General features: G+C 40.4%; 1 protein-coding gene across 1 annotated transcript in view; it reads left to right on the forward strand.

Annotated features, from left to right (window-relative positions):
- Nucleotides 1-25,819, forward strand: part of MAST4 (microtubule associated serine/threonine kinase family member 4) — a 452,725-nt gene that overhangs the window by 141,704 nt on the left and 285,202 nt on the right. Inside the window, exon 3 of the mRNA XM_073344102.2 lies at nucleotides 7,175-7,296. Coding sequence (XP_073200203.2) covers nucleotides 7,175-7,296 — 122 coding nt within the window. The remainder of the gene's footprint in view (nucleotides 1-7,174; nucleotides 7,297-25,819) is intronic.

Below are 25,819 nucleotides of genomic sequence, written 5' to 3' on the forward strand. Positions count from 1 at the left end.
ATACATAAGATTTTCAAGGTAACACATGTAAGTCATCGTGTTTGGCAATGTCATTTGAATTGTTTTGGTTGATGTCTGAAACCTGTAGAGGACATGGTCAATAGTCACCCTTGGATAAAAGAATATAAAAATGTGGAGTACAGGGTTTGGAATGTAGCATTTGTACAAATAGAGCACTGTTTGTTTTTTAACCTTGAACTTAGTGGTGTCAGGAAGGAGTTAAAATTCAGCCAGCAGAAAAGACAGGAACTGCTAAGAAGCAAGGACACTGACAACTTTAAACAATTAATAAGCTTATATGGTCAATGCCCGCCCAGTAACTCAGATCTTAGAACAGAATAAATCCTCCCTTCACAGCCCACCAGATATCTGTAAGCACTCATCCCTATCCCCCCAGCCCCGCCTCCTTTCCCCACAAGGTAGCCATAAATGCTTAAAGTTATATTTACTAATAAACTTATGCGTACTCATGCCATTCCTCTCTGTAATAATAAACTTCTCTCTTCTGTTGCAACTGCCTAATCTGTGGCTTTCACTTGGGACACCTCTAACCCTTTTCAAGAATTATGTTCCAGGTTCCCCTCTGTTTAGGCAAAAAAATAAGCTGTCTTGCAGTTCGATGCCTGCTCATTTTTGTCCAAGTTATCAGTCAACTCCCTCCACCTCCCAAGCAATACCCTCTCAAACCTAAGGACATAAATGCAATAGGTAACATTATTCACTCTTTACTTCAGCAAGGCATATTGGTTCCTTGTAAAAGTGCACCCTCTTAAGCCCGGGACTCTCCAAAGACCCCCTCTTGGGCAAATGTACAAAAAAAAAAAAAGAAAAAAGTCATGGTAAAACATACAATCCCGGGATACTTCAGTCAAAATACTCCGGCCTGCACATGGTATTAGTCCATACAAATACCTCTGTAAAAGTGCAAAAAATTCCAACATGGGGCATAAAACCAAAATTAAAATGTATAAATACATTCATTTTATTTATATTGTATCCTTTTTGGTAACAAATGTGACTCCCCATGTTAATCCTCCTGGCAAACATACCTAATGCAGCCTCCTGGGACCTGCCCTTGGTATATGTTACACAAAATACCTGTTTCAAAGCTGGCCAGAATGTGTAACTCCCTACAAAAAACAGTGGCAAATGGGTAAAGAAACCAGACACTTGGCTTACCCCCAGACCGAACCACCTGGGTCCTATTGTGGTTACAGCTCGCCTCCAAAAACATCGAGGCTCCAAGATCTCAATCCGACTACCACAGTCCGGGAGCAGTCTTTGGCTCCCTCCCTGCATTTCACCGGATCTGGACTGTAACTGGGTATTTAGCTTCAGGGGATGTGTAAACACACATATAGGACCCCCAATTTCGGAGTGCAAAGTCATACAATTTTTGGGTCAAAGGCCAAACCACCCAAACCCTTAAGTATACTAACACTGGGTTATCTTATGCTTTAACTGCAATTAATGTTCCCATAATTTTTTTTTTTTTTTTTTTTTACAAAATCATTTAAAAAACCTCAAATCATAGAATCATAGAATATCAGGGTTGGAAGGGACCCCAGAAGGTCATCTAGTCCAACCCCCTGCTCAAAGCAGGACCAATTCCCAGTTAAATAATCCCAGCCAGGGCTTTGTCAAGCCTGACCTTAAAAACCTCTAAGGAAGGAGATTCTACCACCTCCCTAGGTAACGCATTCCAGTGTTTCACCACCCTCTTAGTGAAAAAGTTTTTCCTAATATCCAATCTAAACCTCCCCCACTGCAACTTGAGACCATTACTCCTCGTTCTGTCATCTGCTACCATTGAGAACAGTCTAGAGCCATCCTCTTTGGAACCCCCTTTCAGGTAGTTGAAAGCAGCTATCAAATCCCCCCTCATTCTTCTCTTCTGCAGGCTAAACAATCCCAGCTCCCTCAGCCTCTCCTCATAACTCATGTGTTCCAGTCCCCTAATCATTTTTGTTGCCCTTCGCTGGACTCTCTCCAATTTATCCACATCCTTCTTGAAGTGTGGGGCCCAAAACTGGACACAGTACTCCAGATGAGGCCTCACCAATGTCGAATAGAGGGGAACGATCACGTCCCTCGATCTGCTCGCTATGCCCCTACTTATACATCCCAAAATGCCATTGGCCTTCTTGGCAACAAGGGCACACTGCTGACTCATATCCAGCTTCTCGTCCACTGTCACCCCTAGGTCCTTTTCCGCAGAACTGCTGCCTAGCCATTCGGTCCCTAGTCTGTAGCTGTGCATTGGGTTCTTCCGTCCTAAGTGCAGGACCCTGCACTTATCCTTATTGAACCTCATCAGATTCCTTTTGGCCCAATCTTCCAATTGGTCTAGGTCCTTCTGTATCCTATCCCTCCCCTCCAGCGTATCTACCACTCCTCCCAGTTTAGTATCATCCGCAAATTTGCTGAGAGTGCAATCCACACCATCCTCCAGATCATTTATGAAGATATTGAATAAAACCGGCCCCAGGACCGACCCTTGGGGCACTCCACTTGATACCGGCTGCCAACTAGACATGGAGCCATTGATCACTACCCGTTGAGCCCGACAATCTAGCCAGCTTTCTACCCACCTTATAGTGCATTCATCCAGCCCATACTTCCTTAACTTGCTGACAAGAATACTATGGGAGACCGTGTCAAAAGCTTTGCTAAAGTCAAGAAACAATACATCCACTGCTTTCCCTTCATCCACAGAACCAGTAATCTCATCGTAAAAGGCGATTAGATTAGTCAGGCATGACCTTCCCTTGGTGAATCCATGCTGGCTGTTCCTGATCACTTTCCTTTCATGCAAGTGCTTCAGGATTGATTCTTTGAGGACCTGCTCCATGATTTTTCCAGGGATTGAGGTGAGGCTGACTGGCCTGTAGTTCCCAGGATCTTCCTTCTTCCCTTTTTTAAAGATTGGCACTACATTAGCCTTTTTCCAGTCATCCGGGACTTCCCCGGTTCGCCACGAGTTTTCAAAGATAATGGCCAGTGGCTCTGCAATCACAGCCGCCAATTCCTTCAGCACTCTCGGATGCAACTCGTCCGGCCCCATGGACTTGTGCACGTCCAGCTTTTCTAAATAGTCCCTAACCGCCTCTATCTCCACAGAGGGCTGGCCATCTCTTCCCCATTTTGTGATGCCCAGCGCAGCAGTCTGGGAGCTGACCTTGTTAGTGAAAACAGAGGCAAAAAAAGCATTGAGTACATTAGCTTTTTCCACATCCTCTGTCACTAGGTTGCCTCCCTCATTCAGTAAGGGGCCCATACATTCCTTGGCTTTCTTCTTGTTGCCAACATACCTGAAGAAACCCTTCTTGTTACTCTTGACATCTCTGGCTAGATGCAGCTCCAGGTGCGATTTGGCCCTCCTGATAACATTCCTACATGCCCGAGCAATATTTTTATACTCTTCCCTGGTCATATGTCCAACCTTCCACTTCTTGTAAGCTTCTTTTTTATGTTTAAGATCTGCTAGGATTTCACCATTAAGCCAAGCTGGTCGCCTGCCATATTTACTATTCTTTCGACTCATCGGGATGGTTTGTCCCTGTAACCTCAACAGGGATTCCTTGAAATACAGCCAGCTCTCCTGGACTCCTTTCCCCTTCAAGTTAGTCCCCCAGGGGATCCTGGCCATCCGTTCCCTGAGGGAGTCGAAGTCTGCTTTCCTGAAGTCCATGGTCCGTATCCTGCTGCTTACCTTTCTTCCCTGCGTCAGGATCCTGAACTCAACCAACTCATGGTCACTGCCTCCCAGATTCCCATCCACTTTTGCTTCCCCCACTAATTCTACCCGGTTTGTGAGCAGCAGATCAAGAAAAGCGCCCCCCCTAGTTGGCTTCTCTAGCACTTGCACCAGGAAATTGTCCCCTACGCTTTCCAAAAACTTCCTGGATTGTCTATGCACCGCTGTATTGCTCTCCCAGCAGATATCAGGAAAATTAAAGTCACCCATGAGAATCAGGGCATGCGATCTAGTAGCTTCCGTGAGCTGCCGGAAGAAAGCCTCATCCACCTCATCCCCCTGGTCCGGTGGTCTATAGCAGACTCCCACCACTACATCACTCTTGTTGCACACACTTCTAAACTTAATCCAGAGACACTCAGGTTTTTCTGCAGTTTCGTACCGGAGCTCTGAGCAGTCATATTGCTCCCTTACATACAGGGCTACTCCCCAACCTTTTCTGCCCTGCCTGTCCTTCCTGAACAGTTTATAACCATCCATGACAGTACTCCAGTCATGTGAGTTATCCCACCAAGTCTCTGTTATTCCGATCACGTCATAGTTCCTTGACATCACCAGGACCTCCAGTTCTCCCTGCTTGTTTCCAAGGCTTTGTGCATTTGTATATAAGCACTTGAGATAACCTGTTGATCGCCCCTCATTGCCAGTATGAGGCAGGAGCCCTCCCCTCACAGACATTCCTGCCTGTGCTTCCTCCCGGTATCCCGCTTTCCCACTTACCTCAGGGCTTTGGTCTCCTTCCCCCGGTGAACCTAGTTTAAAGCCCTCCTCACTAGGTTAGCCAGCCTGCTGGCAAAGATGCTCTTCCCTCTCTTCGTAAGATGGAGCCCGTCTCTGCCCAGCACTCCTCCTTCATGGAACACCATCCCATGGTCAAAGAAACCAAAGCCTTCTCTCCGACACCACCTGCGTAGCCATTCGTTGACTTCCACGATTCGACGCTCCCTACCTAGGCCTTTTCCTTCCACGGGGAGGATGGACGAGAACACCACTTGCGCCTCCAACTCCTTTATCCTTCTTCCTAGAGCCACATAGTCCGCAGTGATCCGCTCAAGGTCATTCTTGGCAGTATCATTGGTGCCCACGTGGAGAAGCAGGAAGGGGTAGCGATCCGAGGGCTTGATGAGTCTCGGCAGTCTCTCCGTCACATCGCGAATCTTAGCCCCTGGCAAGCAGCAGACTTCTCGGTTTTCCCGGTCAGGGCGGCAGATAGATGACTCAGTCCCCCGGAGGAGAGAGTCCCCGACCACCACCACCCACCTTCTCCTCTTGGGAGTGGTGGTCGTGGAACCCCCAACCTCAGGACAGCGCATCTCATGCCTTCCAACCAGAGGAGTCTCCTTCTGCTTTCTCGCCCCAGACATATCATCTGGTCCACTCTCCGCAACGATACCTGTGGAGAGAACATGAAAGCGGTTAGTTACCCAAATGCTATAGTCAACCCGGCCAAGTCACAAGCTAAAGGTCGTACTTGTGAGATGCTGGCTTGTGATCTGTTTAACGCTGCAAAAAAACATGCTAGATATATGCCTGGGGTTTCCCCCTATCTCATACCCTTTCCTCCCCATCCTTGCCCACATCACAGGCATTTCTACACAACTAAAAGTAGCCTCTGTACTTCCTCCAGACTGTCCCTCCTCCTTCATTTTCCTTCTTGTGTAGCCTTCTGTCATTCCTACTCATGTGTTTCCTTCTTCTTTTCGTTTTAAGTCTATTAAATCTGTGGCTGCTAATATAGTGTAAAAATAAAGCTGTCTAAATACCTGACACCATCCCCTAACAATGCTACGCTAATAACTTCAAACTGTTGCACAAAAACAGACAATTATATCGTGTACTCCTGTTCTACCCTTCGCCCTTTAATCTTGTCCTCTTCTGTTGTTGTGCATGTCCTTCCTCTTGCAGATGATAAAGTTGCTGTACAAGTATCCTCTACTCAGTGGTGTTTCATCACCGCTGCATCTTATTACATGTACGGACCATTACAGTGGCAGGCAAACGCTTCCACGTGCCTGCAAATTACTGACTCATTTACCCTAGGTGATGTGCACTTCCCCGGCCGTGTATTCACTGGAATAACAGTAGCTCCTCAATAATACAACAGTCTATACCTGGACGATACACAGATTCAATACTATACACTGGCTAAGGAGCTACTTCTCAAAGTGGTCCTGGCTGCGGTGTCTGCATTTACCACCGTTTATAACCACGTCACCAAAGGTTGCATTCAAGTCCAGCTCTGCAATCAAACCATCACCCAACTAAAAAATTTTACTCGTAATGCATCCTACAGCCCCATCTCCTGGGAAACAATTGTCCAAATAAGTTGCCACTGCTTCAATATTTGTGTTGCTAACCTCTCTTGTCATGTGGGTACTTTAAACACATGCTTAAAAATCTTACTATGTTTCCTACCTTTACACCCTTCCCCCAATTCCCCTGTCCCTCCCACCTTCCTTGGGCAACCCTAAAACAAATCATATATATCAAAGTATTTAAAATATTAACTTTATCTCACTTAAAAGTTCAATTTGTCGAAAGGAGGGAATTGTCAGGAAGGAGTTAAAATTCAGCCAGCAAAAAAACCAAAAACTGCTAAAAAGCAAGGATGCTAACAAATGTAAACAATTAATAAGCTTATATTGTCAATGCTCGCCCAGTAACTCAAATCTTAGAACAAAATAAACTGTCCCTTCACAGCCCAACAAATATCTGTAAGCACTCATCCCTGCTCCTGCTCTGCCTCCTTCCCCTGCAAGGTAGCCAAAAATGCTTAATGCAGTAAAATAACCTCTGTACGTATGTACTGTTCCTATTTTTATTTTTGTTTAGGGTTCTCTCTTAATTTGTAACAATATCTGTCTCTGTATGTACAAATAAATTAATAAAAAAATGTATATAACAGGCCACGATGGCACCATATTTTAAAAGCTGCTTGTCAGTCTTCTCAGTACTGAAAATAAACCCCCTTCAGTATTGTCTATGCTTATCTAATTCTTGGGGAAAAAAAACTTTTTGCCTAACGGTGGGTTGTTTTTGTTTAGTGCTTTTGTTTTGTTCTGTTTTTTTCCTCCCCTCAATCCCACTATTCTGGATGTTTGTATCAGCTAGTGCATTTGTAGTGTTTCTGGGGCAGTTCCAGTTATCAGGACATTTAGTGCAGGGAATATGCAGTAAGGAAAAGTTACCTGCTAAAGGGTGTACTTCCCAGATGACTAATGAATAAGTGGTAAAAGATCTCCACTTCAGTGGAATCCTGCCTCACCAGGGTTTTTGTGAGAGAACCTAACATTTAGAATGCCTATCTGAGAAACTAAAATTCTAGATAAGAGTTTACCCTTTATAGTAAACTATGTGAATTGGGCTTCCTCTTCTGTTACATCTAGTGCGTAACATGATCTTTCTTTACATTGTCAGGCAGGTACCTGCTTCCCAGTACTATTGCACAGCAGTTGTGGCAACCTGCAGAAACCTCCAATCTTGTTCGTATGCGTAGCCAAGCACTTGGGCAATCGGCTCCTTCACTTACTGCTAGTTTGGTGAGTTACATTTTCAAAACAGAAGACTATTTTGTATGCAAAAGTCCTGTGCAATATTATGGTTGAGATTTTATGTGCACAAAAGTCAATAAGCCGCATTTTGTTGTCTCGAAAACCCCCAATAACTCAGGCCTTTCACATAATTGTGAATTAGTGCACAATAATAATTGTGTGTTACTATACATAATGATACTAAATATGTGCGGAGTGGCTGAATTACTTTTGTGATGGGAACTGTAACTTTGAATGGCCTTACTTGTTTTTACACACAGTCTCAGCTGAAATGTTGCATTAATATAACTATTTGTGTTGAAATGGTCGATCTTGAAAGAAGGCAGTAGAATGGCCTAACCTTTCTGATGGGCACCTATTGAATCAGTTTTATAGTTCATGCTTTCCATAGGATTCTGCACTCAGGAGCACTGTTCTGTAGTGTGTAAAGTATGAACTGAACGTGCAATTCATTGATCGTGCTTTTAAGTAAAGGTAGGGGGAGGGATAACTGGCCAGGCTGTATGGAGGGTCTGGAGCAGTCAGCGTTAAGTCTGGCTTTTCCTGATTGATACATCTTAACTTGCCTGCTTTGGGTTTCAGTGTGCAACATGTTGCTTTGTGCTGGTGTATATTGCATTTTGTGAAGTGTTCCAAAAAGAGAAAAAGAAAAGAAAATCACATATGCCCCATGCATAAGATATGATTTTCAAACACTTAATTATAAACCGAGTTCTGTCAAAAATGTCAATGGTATTTATCCTTTTTTTAGAGCTAATTCCATGAGAAGTATGTAGTTTTTGAAGAGAGGGAGCTCAAGTTGATTCAAAACAGTAGAAAAGTATCTAGGGACTTTCTTCTGTGGCGGTTCTTATGCTCTGTTAAATCTAACAACCAATACAATTTTATCAGCCCACCTTATTTTCCACTAAAAATTCATCCTAATGCAGAGAAACAACAAGAGAAAATACACATCAGAAATTAAATTTCTGAGCTTCTGAAGCTCTCTCTCTAGCATAACCATAGTGATGCTAATAGTGGCAATAAAAGATAAGTACAAAGATGTTATTCCTTGGCACCTTCCATGAGTAGATCTTCATGTGCTTTACTGATGGTAGTGAATTAAACCTCACAACACCCTTATGAAGTAGGGAAATATTACCTTCAGATTAGAGAGGGAAACTGAGGCACAGAAATATTCTTGCCTAAAGCCTCCCAGAAAGTCATTGGCAAAGCTGAGCCTAGAACAAAGTTTTCTTGAGTTTCTTCTGTGCTCTAACTACCAGCCAGTGCTGCCTTCTGAGAACATTAAATCTCAAAAGCAAAATGTTGTTAAAGATGGTACGCAGTAATCAAGGTACCACAGAGCTTAAAGTAGTCTGCATTGAATAACTGTCAATAACTACCACAAAGTTGCTATTTTCAAAACTGCAATTTCCTCCTATGCTTAGAACAAGAAATGACTGAAACATAAGTTAAGTGCTGACTGTTGGCAAATGCCAACTTTTTTTCCACCAATCAGTGTACTAAAAGAGAGTTAATTCAAAGCCTGGAAATTTGCGTAGGAGCAACATAGAGGTAGGATGGAAAATGTTAATTTAATAGCTACAGGATTTTTTGTTTGTGACCTGCCTGATTCAGATTAGGACATTAACAGGGATAATGATAGAAAAGGGAGCCAAAATGGGTACTATATGTACAGACTCTCTCTAATGTGCTTGCACAACATCTAGCACAGTTGAACCCCAATCTCTGTAGGGATAGCTACTGTAATGCCTTCTAAAAGAATAAATTCTAGAATATTCTCCTCAAGCACCACAGGTGAGATGGGTGTAGTGCTGGGCTTTTAATGATATTTCCCCCACTCTCCCATTATTCTACAGTTATTTTTCTGCTTTGTTCCTTTTCAATCAAGCCTCAGAATGCAAAGAAGACACATTCTTACTGCCTTATTGGATATTATTTTAATGCCCACATTTCTCAGATCCAGTAACTTGTATATCTAATTGGAAGGAAGAAGGGGATTGGAATGAGGTAGAAAGATGGAAGAGTCCCAATTTCTCTCATTGCTGGATCACAGTTCGCAGTGAGAACTTTTTTTGGGAGCCACTGTGAAAGATGAAAGAAGTGAGGCAACAGCCTTCTTAAAGCCTCTTTCTTAAATCTGGAGATCTTCTGTGAGCCAGTCAGCTACATTCTTTAGCACCGAGCCTTATAGTATACCAGTAGAGTGATTTCTCATTTTATGGACAGGAAGGGTTTTGTTGATTACAGCTGTAAAAGGAAGACTAATAAAAATTGAACTTATTGATTTCCATAATGACCTTATGGTGATGCTTAGCATTTGGTCTATTTGATAGGGTGGGGCCAGGTATATGAATATTGATGAATTACTTAAATAAATAATAAAGAAATGGTAGTAGAGTGTTTGCTGCTTGATGCAGTCAGTTGATTTTTGTTGTTGCAGTATTTCATAGTAGAGCTGTGCAACATTTTTTTTCCAACTAATTGTTTTTAATTAAAAAAATGCATTTTGGGGGGCCTGAAACGGTTTGTTGAATTTGATAAATAGCTTTGTTATATTTTTTTAAAGAGTTGAAGTGTTTCATTTCAGTTTTACATTAGGCCAATTAAAAATAAAAAATAAAGTGTGAAATCCTCCCAAAATAGCTGAATCGAAATGAAAAGCTCAAAAAAATTGCTTGGAATGAACTGTTTCAGCTGATTCAAAACAGGTGAAAACCTTAAACTTAGTTGACTTAAATCGTTTCATCAACTTCAAAATAATTTTTTTAATTCTTTTCTTTCCTTTCTGTCTTTGTCTTTCTGGTTGAGCTCCCAAACTGAAAAATCCATTATTTGCTCAGCTCCATTACAGAGTGGTGACGGGGCAATAGATTATAGTAGCCTGTAACCAGGTGGTAGGATAATCTTACTGCCCCACCTTTGTAAAGTATTGGAAACCTCAGAGAGCTGCAGGTTAATTACCCCTGATTCTTTGGCGCACATATGGCTTATTAGACTCCACATTTAGTATAAGAAGTGGAAATAGCTGTCTCAGCGGAAGCTAGAGGTTGGGGTAGATGAGACCAAAGAAGGAACCCAGAAGCAGTATGGTGCGAAGTGAAGGCTTAAACTGGAGCTTTGTGTTACACTTTTGAATTACTCATTTTATTAGTAATCACTTTAGGAAGTAGACTTTTTGATATCTTATGAGGAGTCAGTAGTTTGTTTCAGAGTAGCAGCCATGTTAGTCTGTATCCGCAAAAAGAACAGGAGTACTTGCGGCACCTTAGAGACTCTAATAAATTTGTTAGTCTCTAAGGTGCCACAAGTACTCCTGTTCATTTTTTAGTAGTTTGTTTGGAGCAAGATGGAAACTGCCAGTTTACAGACCCATATGTGGGTAGAGATAGTGCTTGTTTAGCAGTGTTTATTCATTAAGAAATTGAACTTCATTCCAAAGAAATTTGTCTCTGCCTGTCACATTGCTAAATAGACATGTTAATTCTACTGACACTCAAATGTAGGAAGTTAGAATCATGGAGCCCTTATTCTATGTCACTAAAAACTGAGGCATGTGGTTAATGTTATTGGGCAGGAGCTGTTAAATTTCAGTGACTGGGAAGATACCCACTTTTCTTCTTAAGTGGGTGAGGATAATGATTTCATGGCTTATGTTCGCCTTCACCTCTAGTTGCCCCATATAATGTATTATTTAGAGTACTCTAGTAGACACCATTAGGTTCCAGTATAATTAAAATTGCAAATCAGTTTCCTTTATGAGCACATGTTTTCACATTCATGAGTAAAGGTCTCTTTAACAGTTTCTGACTTTGACGGAAATGGGGGAAAAATACAGTTCGTGCAGAGTAAATTTGAAAGCTGCATAGTGATTCCTCCTGGTGGAAAATGTTCAGTCATGTGTTCACTGCTAATTAGTGCATGCTCTTCAGTTCAAGGATATGTACTGGCAACTAGTGACGCTTGCTCTTGTACACGGAATCTATCAGAGGTTCTAAGCTCTGCAATCAAATATCGTGCAGACAAGCAGCTTTTAAGCTACTTCCAGATTTTTTTTCTTGTTTTTAAACACCTAGGAATTAAGTGAGTGAGAGTGTTTAATGCAGTGTTAAAGCTGAACTGTAAAATAATATATAAAAGTCAGGAATTGCAGACATTAAGGTTCCAAAAGCAATGTTAATTCACCCATATTTGTGCAGCTGAGTAAAACATTTGAAGTTCCATTTTTGCATTTTTTGACACTCTTGCAAATGTCAATATGTGACTTACACTTGTGTTAGCAATGTTTTGCTTTTAATACAGTACTTAAAACCAATGCAATCATGGGCTAGAAATAATTTTTAACAACACATTGCTATGTTTAAATGATCACGAAACAGTATTGTAAAGAAATACAACTTCACAGGAAGTTCAGTCAGTCACACTTCCTTTTAAGTCTGTATAAACATTGACTTTATCACCAGTCGGCTTTTACTGCACTTTCTTTTTCTTATAGCCACACACGTCTACCTTCTGTCTACCCACCCTCATTTTTAAAATTTTTGCCTGACTATAACCTTGTTTATCATAGCTACATAAACAGGATGCATTATGTATGGCAGTTGCAAACAGATTGTACCAATGGCAGGGATTATTTTAAATTCAGCTAGGCATCGAGAGCTGCCATATAGCAAAGCTAATGTAATGTGGCCACAAACACAGAGCTTCTCTAAAACCAGCTTTGTCAGTTGTCACAATGACCAGTGTGACAGTTTGGGGGATTTGTCTATGTACAGCTTATGAATTCAGTTTGATATTATGAATAGAACCTGGTGAGAATCTTTCACTGGAATGATTTTCCGGTGAAAAAATCCTTTTCACAAATACCACAGGAGAAATTCAGTTTTGCTGAAAAATGTTGGTATTCCTACAAATGGAAAGTGAAACTGACAAGAGCCTTCCTGGTGGGCTTCTGAGGCTGAGTGTCCTGACTCTGCCTCCTAGCCTTCTTCCAGCTCAGGAGAGATGATCATCAAGAGTGGTGAGGCAGCAAATTACATGAAGATTGGTCTATCGATCGATCTATCTATCTTTCTTTCTTTCTTTCTTTCTTTCTCTTTCTTTCTTCTCAGACTGTCTAAAGAGTGGTTATTTTTAGAAACCGCTTTTGCAAAGTCTTTGTTCATTTGCTTCAACTGTCACGTGTCGCTGAAGGGTTAAACTATAAACCAGAATGCCTGCAAGGGTGGAGGGTACACTTCAGCCACTGGGCTGTTTTGTGGGTTCAGTATTGGATTTGGGGCCTCGGGCATTTGGGCTGCAGGGCCCCACTTCTAGAAGGGGTATCACACTGTGTCTGTGTCCAAGAAGTACGCTGGAGGGGCGGGAGCCAGAAACTGTGGCTGGACCCTACCAAGGGGAGCTTACAAGCAGACTGATACCAACACAGCAGCTTGATGAATGTCCAACAGGGACAGCTCAATCAGGGCTGTGCCAATTTTGCAGTAAGACTCCTGAAAAAAGGTGGTGGTGGTGGCAACATGGTAGTAGAAACCTTGAGCAGCCTGTAGCAAAGGGGTACAAATATTTCCATTTCTTAAGGCTCAGTTCTCTTCTTGTGCATGTGTTCGTAATGCCTATTGATGTCTGTGGATGTATCCAATGAAGGAATTTGGCCCTATATGGCAACAAGGTAGTTTTATTTAGTAAGGGAACATTTTTTTAGGTAGCCTGCTAGCAACCTTATGCTTATGCTTGAAATCAATTTTATTACTTTTTTGTAATTAGTATGGAAGTATTTCATCTCTTTTCAAGGGCGAGTCATCCTGCCTGAAGTAATATGAGGCTGCAGTGTGAAGTTATCTTTTGACTACAAGAAGCCTTTACTTGGATCTAGGTTCTCCTTATCTGGAGTTGTTCATTATTCTTCTAACCCTTGATGTACCAGTATTACTGCCATGTGTCATGAAATAAGTTGTGTTTAGTGTCCCAGATCCTTAAAGTTTTCTTGGACTATGGATCTTTGATGTTCTTATGCAATATCCTTCGAGAAGTTTCTCTCTTTCAACATCATAAACTGTTGAAGAGGAATGAAACTTTTTATTTTAGTACCAACGTTCTAGTTAGGAATCCTCTATTTCTGCACAAGCTGATTTTCCATGAATTCCAAAAAGCATCTTCCTTTTGATAATGGCAGAGGCAAAAAGGAAGTCTACAAGAGTATCAATTGACCTTTGACAATTAATTTGCCTCTGTCCTTTATCTATTTCAGCATCTCTCTGGATGTTCTTGGTGTGCTAGTTTCTACCATTTCTAAGCACACGCACATTTAGTAAAAATTAAAATCTGTAACTTCCCTCAGATATATTTTAGTTCCTATGATGCTGTTTTATCTAATGAAATTCAGAAAAGAAATAAAGTAATAGTTGCATATGTTTCATTATAAATATAAATCTATAAATTTGAGCCAAGTAAGGAGGTAATTAAGTACTTTTTTATGCTTTAATCTATTGCCAAATCATTTATCCCCGGGTATTCACTTTGTTCATGAACTAGCATTTAAAAGATCTCTTTACTATGTGGATGTTTGCATCAAGGCTGATATGGCTTCGGTTTTGTGAGCAGTGCAGAGCAAAAGTTTGCTTTCCCTGAGTCTCTTTTGGAAGATGACTGTTTACAAGACAGTATAAAATGAGCAATGTAATAAAGGCCCGGGAATAGGTATCGCTTTGTTTTTGTTATTTTTCCAGGGAGGTTAAAAGATTAGCCAGTTTATCTGGCAGCAAACTTTGTATATTGGTGTAGCGGACTTTTGGTGGTTTTTCTGAGGAACGTATTTTGAAGCCTATGGGCAATTGTGAATAGTGTCTTATCTAGCTCTCTGAAGCTTACAACAGAGCTAAAATAGGTCATTGTCAGTAGCCAGTACTTTTTCCAGTAAGAGAGCTTGCAGTAATGTTAATTCATGGTATGAATAGGTTTGTTTCACTGGGGAGCAGAGGGGCATTAGTCCTCCTCTTTTCCCCCGCCTTATTTTTAAATTTTTTTTTAAAAAACGTAGTAAAGTTAAACTTGTCAATCTCCAAAACCGTTAGGGTATTAAATCTATTAATACCTACACTGCAATTTACCTGCTTTTTATTGCAATTTCTCGTAATCACTGCAAATTATTCTGTAAGGATGTACTACCAAAGCAAGAGGGTGGTAATTCTTTGAACCAATGGTTTGTGAAGGATCAGCTGCTGAAAGGGAACAGCAATCCCTACTGCTAAGCTAAGTAAGAAATGCTCAATACCAGTGAAGAGGCTTTACTACTTACTCTTTTATATAGAATAATATTGAAAATGAATAAGCAAGTCTTTGTTAAACGTGCCATCAACTGCTGCTAAATTGACATAAATGTTGACAGTTATTGTGAGAGCTGTTTCAAAACTAATTATGCTGATTAGAATGTAACTACCAGTAATTGCATGTGTTGAAACAGCACACCAATACCCCTTTGTGAATTTTATTCCCAGATGTAAGTCATCCATTTGTCGCCTGAGAAGTGGCAAAATTATGGCTTAGATAGCACATGATTACAAACAACTAAAGTCATTTAATTGGAAATACTAATTGGGTAGATGTGTGAATAACAGTATCAAATGTGTACATGTAAAACATGCAATTCAAAAGGAATGCCTATAAAATCATCCATTTTAAAGATTTTCATTCAAATAGATTTTTAAGCAGTATGGTTTTAGAGCATAAGCTAATACAACTTTTCTATTTTCACCATAGTATATTATAAGTATTTAATGTTTCCTAGAGATTCAGTAGACTAACTTTGTTACTAATTTCAAATTAAAAATTATGCTTTCAATAAAATACCTTCAATTTTTCTTTTTATTAAAAAAGAGAGCAAACCTTAAAATGAAACATGAATGACCATCAGTATCCTAGATCAAGATAACTTCAAATCTAGTGTTTGTTTTAGGATCAGTCCATGAATGTGAACTTGCTTCTGTAGCTTAGGTTCTGGGTTGGATCTAGAGTGAGTAGGGATCTCTTTTCCACTTTAAGTACAGATGAAAAGGTCCATATAGAGCTTTTTTGAGAGACTGGATAAGGTAAGGTAGAAATCTCCTGAACAACTAATCTGCCATTTGGTTCAAAATCTCCCAAGAACAGTTAACGAGATTTCAGTGCCACTGAACCTGAACCATGGGCTTGACTTGGACTCCAACTGTAATTTGAATCTGAATGCCTCTTCCTTGCTCTCACATCTGGAAAGATAATGGAGAAAATAATTAAGCAGTCAATCTGCAAACACCTAAAAGATAATAAGGTAATAGGTAACAGTCAGCATGGATTTGACACTGTGTCAAGCCTACCTGATGGCTTGTTACCCTGTCAAGGAAAGCTTTATGGATGGGGGGGAAGTGGTAGATGTGGTATATCTTGATTTTGGTAAGGCTTTTGATACTGTCTCGCATGACCGTCTCATAAACAAATTAGGGAAATACAACCTAGATGGAGCTACCATAAGCTGGGTGCATAACTGGTTGGAAAACGGTTCCTGGGGAGTAGTTATCAGTGGTTCACGGTCAAGCTGGAAGGGGATATCAAGTGGGGTCCCGCAGGGATCAGTTCTGGATCTGGTTCTTTTCAATATCTTTATCAATGGTTTAGAGAATGGCATAGAGAGTACGGTTTTAAAGTTTGCGGATGATACCAAACTGGGAGGGATTGCAAGTGCTTTGGAGGGTAGGATTAAAATTCAAAATGATCTGGACAAACTGGAGAAATGATCTGAAGTAAATAGGATGAAATTCAATAAGGACAAATGCAAAGTACTGCATTTAGAAAAGAATGATCAGTTGCACGCAGGGCTGGCACTAGACCAAATGGTGCCCCAGGTTGAGGAGCATCTTTGGCCCCCCACCTCCATTTGTTAAACTTTTGAATACCTTATTTTTTATTCCATTTGTAGCCTACTTCACGACTTGGATGCACAATTTGCATGCATGATTTATCTCTGTCATAGAGGATGATACATTTGCACTCTAGGCTCTGTAAACCTGTATTTATTCATGCCATACATAATCAAATAAAAAAATTTGTTGCCTCAAAGTTTAGTACTATCATCAAGAAAATGAACTGTATACCAATATTCGGTGGACCAATATTAAATAGTGTTACAGTAGGTGACAGCCTTAGAATATTATCTCTAGTCATTTAGTTCAAAAGGTTCTTCAATGGACAATCGATCATTGTCAATGAGCAAAAAAAAAAAACCCCTCCCTCTTGAATTTTTCTTCTGAGCTTCCCATCCCCTAACTTCTGTCCTCATAAACAAACTGTCTCTTCTACCAATGAATAAGAGTTTCCTTGAAGACAGGCTCACCCCTTAGTTTTTTGCCATTTCTTTGGCAACAGTGATGGCATCTTCAAATCCATTGTCTCTGTAGGCCACAAGAAAATCAAGGCAGCTTCTCATCAAAGTAGTAGAAGTCATCATGCGAGGCTGATCCTTCTTTATTGTTTCTCTCCTTTTCATGTAAATCAGATTTTTTCTTTGTTATTACTCTCCTTTTCATGTGAGCCACTTTCCTCTTTATCATCACTCTCCTTTACGCCACCAGGAAAACTGGATGATTCTCCATCACTTTCCTCACATCTCCCTTCCTTATCTTCAGGTAAATCTGCTAATTCCTTAGTAAAAGACCTTCCATTATTTATGTTTCGCTCCTCAATTTCTTCTGCACTGGGACAATCACTGCTGCCTACAGCCCAGTCTGTTGTTCTGTTCCAAATATTTTTCCATCACATTTGCCCCTTGCTGCAAACTAGATTGCCGGTGAGCTTTTCACTTCCTATACTGAGCTCCTGAAGGTTTGTTTGGGGGCATCTTTTATTTTTTATGGGGGAAAACAGTAGGGAGAGCTAAAGTCTAAGTTCCACAGTCTTAGACATTACATATCATTAAACATTAAACAAAGTCATTAAACATTACAGGTTAGGCATGGCAAAAGAATTAACTGTGTTTCTTTTATATTGTTGCATAAATAGGGGTTCAATAGATTAAAAATTAGATATGTCCTTTATTAGTTGCTACTTACACTCTTCAATTGTTAAAACACAATTTCACAATTACACAATAAAACAAGGCTCACAATATCGCAGCTGGGCTCTCTCTCACTTCACTTCAGTTTGTTTTTATCTCACTGACTAGTGACACCCTGCCTCTTAAACACCTGTGAAGGCATGGCTGACAACATGCTAGGAGGTTCAAGGAAAATGTAGTTCTCAAAGTCTGGAAGGTTCCATGAGATTCTACAAAGTTCCAGAACATTCTAAGAGGTTAATGAAAAATGAACCCACATACGGAATACCTGAAACATTTTATTTCAAACACTCTATTTTCCCTTTTGTTGCTAACAACAAAAACAACACCCCAAGCCTGGTGCAGTCACCCTTAAATCCAGCCCTGGTTGCACACATACAAAATGGGAAATGACTGCCTTGGAAAGAGTACTGCAGAAAGGGATCTGGGGTTATAGTGGATCAAAAGCTAAATATGAGTCAACAGCATAACACTGTTGCACAAAAAGCAAACATTATACTGGTATGTATTAGCAACAGTGTTGTAACCAAGACATGAGAAATAATTTTTCCACTCTATTCTGCACTGATTACGCTTCAACTGGAGTATTGTGCCTAGTTCTAGGCGCTACATTTCAGGAAAGATGCGGACAATTGGAGAAAGTCCAGAGAAGAGCAACAAAAATGATTAAAGATCGAGAAAACATGACCTCTGAGGGAAGATTGAAAAAATTGGGTTTGTTTAGTCTGGAGAAGAGAAGACTGAGGGAGAACATACGTTTTCAAGTACATAAAAGGTGGTTACAAGGAGGAGGGAGAAAAATTATTGTTCTTAACCTCTGAGGATAGGACAAGAAGCAATGGGCCTAAATTGCAGCAAGGGCAGTTTAGGTTGGACATTAGGAAAATCTTCCTGTCAGGGTAGTTAAATGCTGGTGCCTGGGGAGGTTGTGGAATCTCTATCATTGGAGATTTTAAGAGCAGGTTAGACAAATCTGTCAGGGATGGTCTAGATACTACTTAGTCCTGCCTTGAGTGCAGGGGACTGGACTAGATGACCTCTTGAGGTCTCTTCCAGTCCTATGATTCTGTCCATGAGTTGATTTTAAATACAGTCAGGCTACGACAAACTTGTCAAGTTGGAAAATATTTGCTCTGAAATGTTAAAAATACCAAATAACTGTAGCAAATGCACTTCTATATTTTGGCCCTCTCTCTATCTCTGTGTTAAACTTCTGTGCTACTTCTTATATGTGACTGTGGTCTTTTTTGTATGCCACCTCCTCCTCAAGTTATGTTTCTTTTAAGGGGATGTTAATGGAAATTTTTTATTTAACAGTAACATTTTTATTGAAGGAAGGAGGAAAATATGTGGTGGTGGGTTTTTTTCTTTTTCCTTTTAAATAAATTACAGGTGGTGTTAGAACACCACATCTCCTACAACTCTGGAATTTGGAGGTGCAGCAAACCTAATTCAGATGTTTACAGCGTACAATGTGTAGCTGGTAAAATAACACAAGACAATTAACTGTATTGCATTATATATTTCACAGTAAACATCTTACAAGGGCTTAATCTATTCACTAAATTTTGGCCTAAAAGATATTTAAATATTCAAACACTCACATTTTTCTCCTTATTTTATTTGTTACATTCTTATTTAAACTTGGGGGTGGGGGAGGAGAATCTCAACTGTTATACTTTTCTGAGTGCCAGAATAAAGGGAAAAAAAACCAACTCCTTTCAATTTCAGATTCCTATTTGAGTTTTCTACATGACATTAAAAAATCCAAGATTTGATGCTTTTAAGTATTAACAGCCTACAATAATTTTTCAGTAAGCTGATCAAGAAGCTAGTAAAAGGGCACCAAATCCACCTGTTCACTGCCCATATCCTGGATGTCTCTTAGCTGGCACTATCTAGTTCAAATAAGTATGAGAGCACCAATTCTATAGGAAGTCAGATTTGGTATTGAAATTCAGTAGGACTGTGCTTCTGAATTGCATAGGTGCTTTGAAAAATCCCACCCAAATATGTATGTATAATATCCACGACGAGGGACTGGTTATTGATGACTTTTTAACCTTATACATGGGGTGTGCATCCATATTCCTTTCCCCCCTTCTAGGGCCAAGCAGAGCTTCAGTGGAACAGAGAATTTAATGCTGTATGCCTGCTTATTATACCCAGGTCATGACAGAGGAGAAGAGCAAATGTTGAATTGCCTGAGAGAGAAAGTGCTGCTGTATCAATCTAAATTTTAATAATGAAGCTACAGATTATCACCAAGAAATTAATTATTTAGATAGACCTATAATGAATTGGAAACAATGGTCTACTGTTCCAAAGTGCTAGAGTATTTTCTTCAGGATGTTACCTGCAAATAATTGTCACAATGGAAAATTAAAAGGAGAAAGTTAATATCTGTAGACTTGCATTACAATCCTAGACATCAGAAACGCACTGAGTCTTTGGAAAGCAATGGAATTCGTATTTCATGCTGACATGTTCTGCTACAATTGGTTACCACAAAAATTCTCCAATTTGGGGTCCTAATCCACATGGATAAACCGTTCTAATGCTGATTTACAAAAATGAAAACATCTTACTGATGCATCCTGTCTCCTCCCTGTTTTGTTTTGACTGTAGGTTTCTTGAGGGAAGGGGCCATCTACTTTCTGTATTATGCTGAACATATTGCTGGTGCTTCAAAATAAATGTGAATAAATACTATATATAAGAGTGCAGCTAAAACGGTTTGCATCACAAAATGGTACTATTATATTAATTTGGTTGGCACGTATGGGCCCAAAGTCTTAAAGGTGTTAACAGGAACTATTAAGAAAGGCTTTAATTTTAGTAATATCCACTGTTCCCTTTTCCTTTAGCTGGAAAGTTTTTTATAAGACCCCTCAACCCCTCATTTGACAGACTTTTAGATGGTATTAAAGAGGGTAAAAACTCATCCTTTTTGGGAAAAAGAAAAGAAATTAATTGAAATAGGTTGAAGCTGTTGTTGTTTAAGTCCAATCCCATTTCCTAAAACACAAAACAAGATAAACACACACAAAGAAAGAGAAAAGAGCAGCAAAGATAGAAGCTGCACTTCTGTCACTGGCGTTGACTCCCATCGTTGACTGTCACTCCTTCTCCACCTACCCAACCACCAGTTGTTGTCAGGCAGCTTTTTCTTGTGCGAATTTGCAACCAAAAGTCTTTTATTTTTGAGAACCGTAAAAGAGAGTGACAGGTGGAAGAACCCATCCCCTCATTATTTTGTTCACCAATTAGGCGTCATTTGCAACACAGCAATTTTGGTCCCTTAATTTGTAGTCGTACACATCTCTTGTTTACCAGGCATAATCTTAACATAGTTCTTGAGTTATATCAGTATCTTGTTTTAGACTCATTCAATTTTTCTGTCTTCCTTTTACATATTTTCCCATCAACATAGTATAGGTTATCATGACATTTTATTAACTTCTATGCACTTTCCCGCAGTTAGGCCTACCCTGGTTGTGAGCCTAACAGGCCCAGTTATCACTACAGTGCTCTCCTTCCTGAATAGTGATTGGTTTAGGGTTTATTAAAGGAAGGATGGAAGCTGACAACTTGAGAACAGTAACTCTCATCCCTCAGCCATGACTCCCCAGTGCTTTTATGATGGCCATAACTTTTCAAGATGAAGAGTCTTAAATACTGTTGAATGGCTCAACTGGCTCGCTGTTCAAATTTTCATTGGGACAAAACTTTATTTAATCTAGAGGAACCTTTGTGTGTCACTCAGTAGCTTCCATTCTTGCTAATGGCATTATTTCACAACCTTTCCAACTATGCAGAGGGCTACAAAAAAGTCCTTTTGCGATAGTTCTTCAGTCTTTCATTAGAAACCTTCCCATGATAATCAGAGCCTACTCCTGTGGAAGACAATGGGTTGTTGATGCCCTATTGACTATCTAGGATTTCCGTCATGTTGTAGGCTTAAAAATATATATACTTCCTTATTATTAGGTTACAATCTGAACGCTGGGTGGGTTGACGTTGATCTGTTTTGCTCTATATGCCTCTGCATGTCTCTGTAAATGCTTTCCGTTCAAGCCTTGTACTACTGCTTTCTCATTAAATCAGATCTTATTGTAAAATACATAAATATCCTCCAGAAACAGATGGGAACATCAACTTCTCTCCCTTGTGGAGAGAGAGAGAGGATATTACAAACATGAGCATGGGCCAAAAATTATGTATTTCTTATGATTTTTCTCAAGATTTCCCCCTGGATATTGATAAACTGCTTTTGGACTTTATGGGACAAGCATAGTTACCATGTTACTCATCAGGTCATTATGCTTTTATGTTGGACTGATGGTCTTAGAACAACTGTATTACCAATTCATCTTTTGACAATTTTCACATGTTTTTTCCGAATCACTACTCCCCCATCCTGGTGTACATATCCTTATATAGGTTTCAGAGTAGCAGCCATGTTAGTCGTATCTGCAAAAAGGTGGGTTGTCCTTCAGGATATGTTGTAGATTCTTGATGATGGTCTGGAGAGGTTTTAGTTGGGGGCTGAAGGTGATGGCTAGTGGTGTTCTGTTATTTTCTTTGTTGGGCCTATCTTGTAGTAGGTAATTTCTGGGTACTCTGCTGGCTCTGTCAGTCTGTTTCTTCACTTCAACAGGTGGGTATTGTAGTTGTAAGAATGCTTGATAGAGATCTTGTAGGTGTTTGTCTCTGTCTGAGGGGTTGGAGCAAATGCTGTTGTATTATAGAGCTTGGCTGTAGACAATGGATTGTGTGGTGTGGTCTGGATGAAAGCTGGAGGCATGTAGATAAGTATAGCGGTCAGTAGGTTTCCGGTATAGGGTGGTGTTTATGTGACCATGGCTTATTAGCACCATAGTGTCCAGTAAGTGGATCTCTTGTGTGGACTGGTCCAGGCTGAGATTGATGGTGGGATGGAAATTGTTGAAATCCTGGTGGAATTCCTCAAGGGCTTCTTTTCCGTGGGTCCAGATGATGAAGGTGTCATCAGTGTAGCACAAGTAGACTAGGGGCATTAGGGGACAAGAGCTGAGGAAGTGTTGTTCTAAATTAGCCATAAAAATGTTGGCATACTGTGGGGCCATGCAGGTACCCATAGCAGTGCCGCTGATTTGAAGGTATACATTGTCCCCAAATATAAAATAGTTATGGGTAAGGACAAAGTCACAAAGTTCAGCCACCAGGTTTGCCATGACATTATTGGGAATACTGTTCCTGAAGGCTTGTAGTCCATCTTTGTGTGGAATGTTGGTGTAGAGGGCTTCTACATCCACAGTGGCTAGGATGGTGTTTTCAGGAAGATCACCGATGGACTGTAGATTCCTCAGGAAGTCAGTGGTGTCTCGAAGATAGCTGGGAGTGCTGGTAGCGTAGGGCCTGAGGAGGGAGTCTACATAGCCAGACAATCTTTCTGTCATGGTGCCAATGCCTGAGATGATGGGGCATTTCCAGGTTTATGGATCTTGGGTAGCAGTTAGAATACCCCGCTTGGAGTTCTAGGGGTGTGTCTGTGCGGATTTGTTCTTGTGCTTTTTCAGGGAGTTTCTTGAGCAGATGGTGTAGTTTCTTTTGGTAACCCTCAGTGGGATCAGAGGGTAATGGCTTGTAGAAAGTGGTGTTGGAGAGCTGCCTAGCAGCCTCTTGTTCATATTTCGATTCATGACGACAGCACCTCCTTTGTCAGCCGTTTTGATTATGATGTCAGAGTTGTTTCTGAGGCTGTGGATGGCATGTTGTTCTGCACGGCTGAGGTTATGGGGCAAGTGATGCTGCTTTTCCACAATTTCAGCCCGTGCACGTCGACAGAAGCACTCTATGTAGAAGTCCAGTCTGTTTCGACCTTCAGGAGGAGTCCACCCAGAATCTTTCTTTCTTTTTGTAGTGTTGGTAGGAAGGTCTCTGCGGGTTAGTATGCTGTTCAGAGATGTGTTGGAAATATTCCCTGAGTCGGAGACGTCAAAAATAGGATTCTAGGTCACCACAGAACTGTATCATGTTTGTGGGGGTGGAGGGGCAGAAGGAGAGGCCCCGAGATAGGACATATTCTTCTGCTGGGCTAAGAGTATAGCTGGATAGATTAACAGTATTGCTGGTGGGTTAAGGGAAGCACTGTTGTGGCCCCTTGTGGCATGTAGTAGTTTAGATAGTTTAGTGTCCTTTTTCTTTTGTAGAGAAGCAAAGTGTGTGTTGTAAATGGCTTGTCTAGTTTTTGTAAAGTCCAGCCAAGAGGAAGTTTGTGTGGAAGGTTGTTTTTTATGAGAGTATCCAGTTTTGAGAGCTCATTCTTAATCTTTCCCTGTTTGCTGTAGAGGATGTTGATCAGGTGATTCCACAGTTTCTTTGAGAGAGTGTGGCACAAGCTGTCAGCATAGTGTGTGTGGTATGTCGATTGTAATGGATTTTTTACCTTCAGTCCTTTTGGTATGAATCATAGAATATCAGGGTTGGAAGGGACCTCAGGAGGTCATCTAGTCCAATCCCCTGCTCAAAGCAGGACCAATCCCCAATTAAATCATCCCAGCCAGGGCTTTGTCAAGCCTGACCTTAAAAACTTCTAAGGAAGGAGATTCTACCACCTCCCTAGGTAACGCATTCCAGTGTTTCACCACCCTCCTAGTGAAAAAGTTTTTCCTAATATCCAACCTAAACCTCCCCCACTGCAACTTGAATGTCCATCTGTTTGCATTTGGAAAGGAAGATGTCTTTCTGTATCTGTATGAGTTTTTTCATGAATTTGATGGATTTCCACTCCATATGGCTAAATTCAGTGCTTTGCATAATGACAGGTTTCAGAGTAGCAGCCGTGTTAGTCTGTATCCACAAAAAGAAAAGGAGTATTTGTGGCACCTTAGAGACTAACAAATTTATTTGAGCATAAGCTTTCATGAGCTACAGCTCACTTCGTTGGATGCATGTAGTGGAAAATACAGCGGGGAGATTTTATATACATAGAGAGCATGAAACAATGGGTGTTACCATACACACTGTAAGGAGAGTGATCACTTAAGGTGAGCTGTTACCAGCAGGAGAGCGGGTGGGGGGGGGGGGGGGAAACCTATTATTGTAGTGATAATCAAGGTGGGCCATTTTCAATTAACTTAGGGTTGAATAGAGATGGAGAGTGGATGGGTCATTACAAAAAGTAAAACTATTTCCCCATGTTTATTTCCCCCCCCCCCCCCCACTGTTCCTCACATGTTCTTGTCAACTGCTGGAGATGGCCCACCTTGATCATCACTACAAAAGGTTTTTTTTCTCTCCTGCTGGTAATAGCTCACCTTACCTGATCACTCTTGTTACAGTGTGTATGGTAACACCCATTGTTTCATGTTCTCTGTTTATATAAAATCTCCCCACTGTATTTTCCACTGCATGCATCCGATGAAGTGAGCGATAGCTCACAAAAACTTATGCTCAAATAAATTTGTTAGTCTCTAAGGTGCTACAAGTACTCCATATCCTTATATAGAGACTTCTCATTCCCATTTGATTAAACCTTATTTTCAGTACAACCTAGGCTGTTCTGTAACATTTACTTGAAGGCCACAGAATTGGTTCTTAGGAATTCTCTTATCCTATTGTGGAACAATTGGAGATTAAAGAAGAGAAAAGGAAACATTAGTGCTCTACTTGACCTGGTGCCACTTGAGTAAAAGATACAGTAATCAGTGGTAAATTAGTTAACTTCTATTCTTTCATGAATAGAGTTAACCTTTTGTTCTCCCTGCATATTTGCAATTACATGGTGTGGGCAGTACACAGTCAATTAAACTCCAAACCATCTTTGAAGTCTTTATAAGGGGTAGAACAGTTTGGGAATAATTTACACTTGTCTGAACAGCCATACAGTGTTTTAGATGCTAGGGTCAAAATTTGTGAAAGCTGGTAGCCATTAGAAAAGAATTAAATCATGAGATTCCAAACCACCAACGGTGATGCTATTTGAAAGCAGGTAAATATCACTTCAATGTGCATACCCACAGGATTTCTTTAAAAAAGAAAAACCAAAAGTTTGTTGGACTTGAGCTCACTCATTCAGGGCAAGCATGACAGAGAAGAGTTTAATCAGGAAACATTCCTTGCATGGGACCACTTTTGTTCACACATAGCATTTACAAAAGTAAATGCTGCCTTGTGGGTATGTTCATCACGGAAAACTAGCTTCATCATAAAAGATCAATTGAATTTTAATGTACCGAATACTGGAAAAAATGAAATAAATGACCAACAGGAAAATCAGTGTTTCCTTTACTTACTCCTTTCATTTTTTACTGTAGTGGTTATCTCTATCAGTGGTATAAATCTGTTGATAACTGTACAGCCAGAGATTGGCAAGGTCAACGATCACCAAATTGATGAGAATATTTAAAACCCTCAAACCCAGCTCTGGTGGAGGAAAAT

The sequence above is a fragment of the Lepidochelys kempii genome, chromosome 5, assembly GCF_965140285.1.
Source record: "Lepidochelys kempii isolate rLepKem1 chromosome 5, rLepKem1.hap1, whole genome shotgun sequence".
NCBI lineage: Eukaryota > Metazoa > Chordata > Testudines > Cheloniidae > Lepidochelys > Lepidochelys kempii.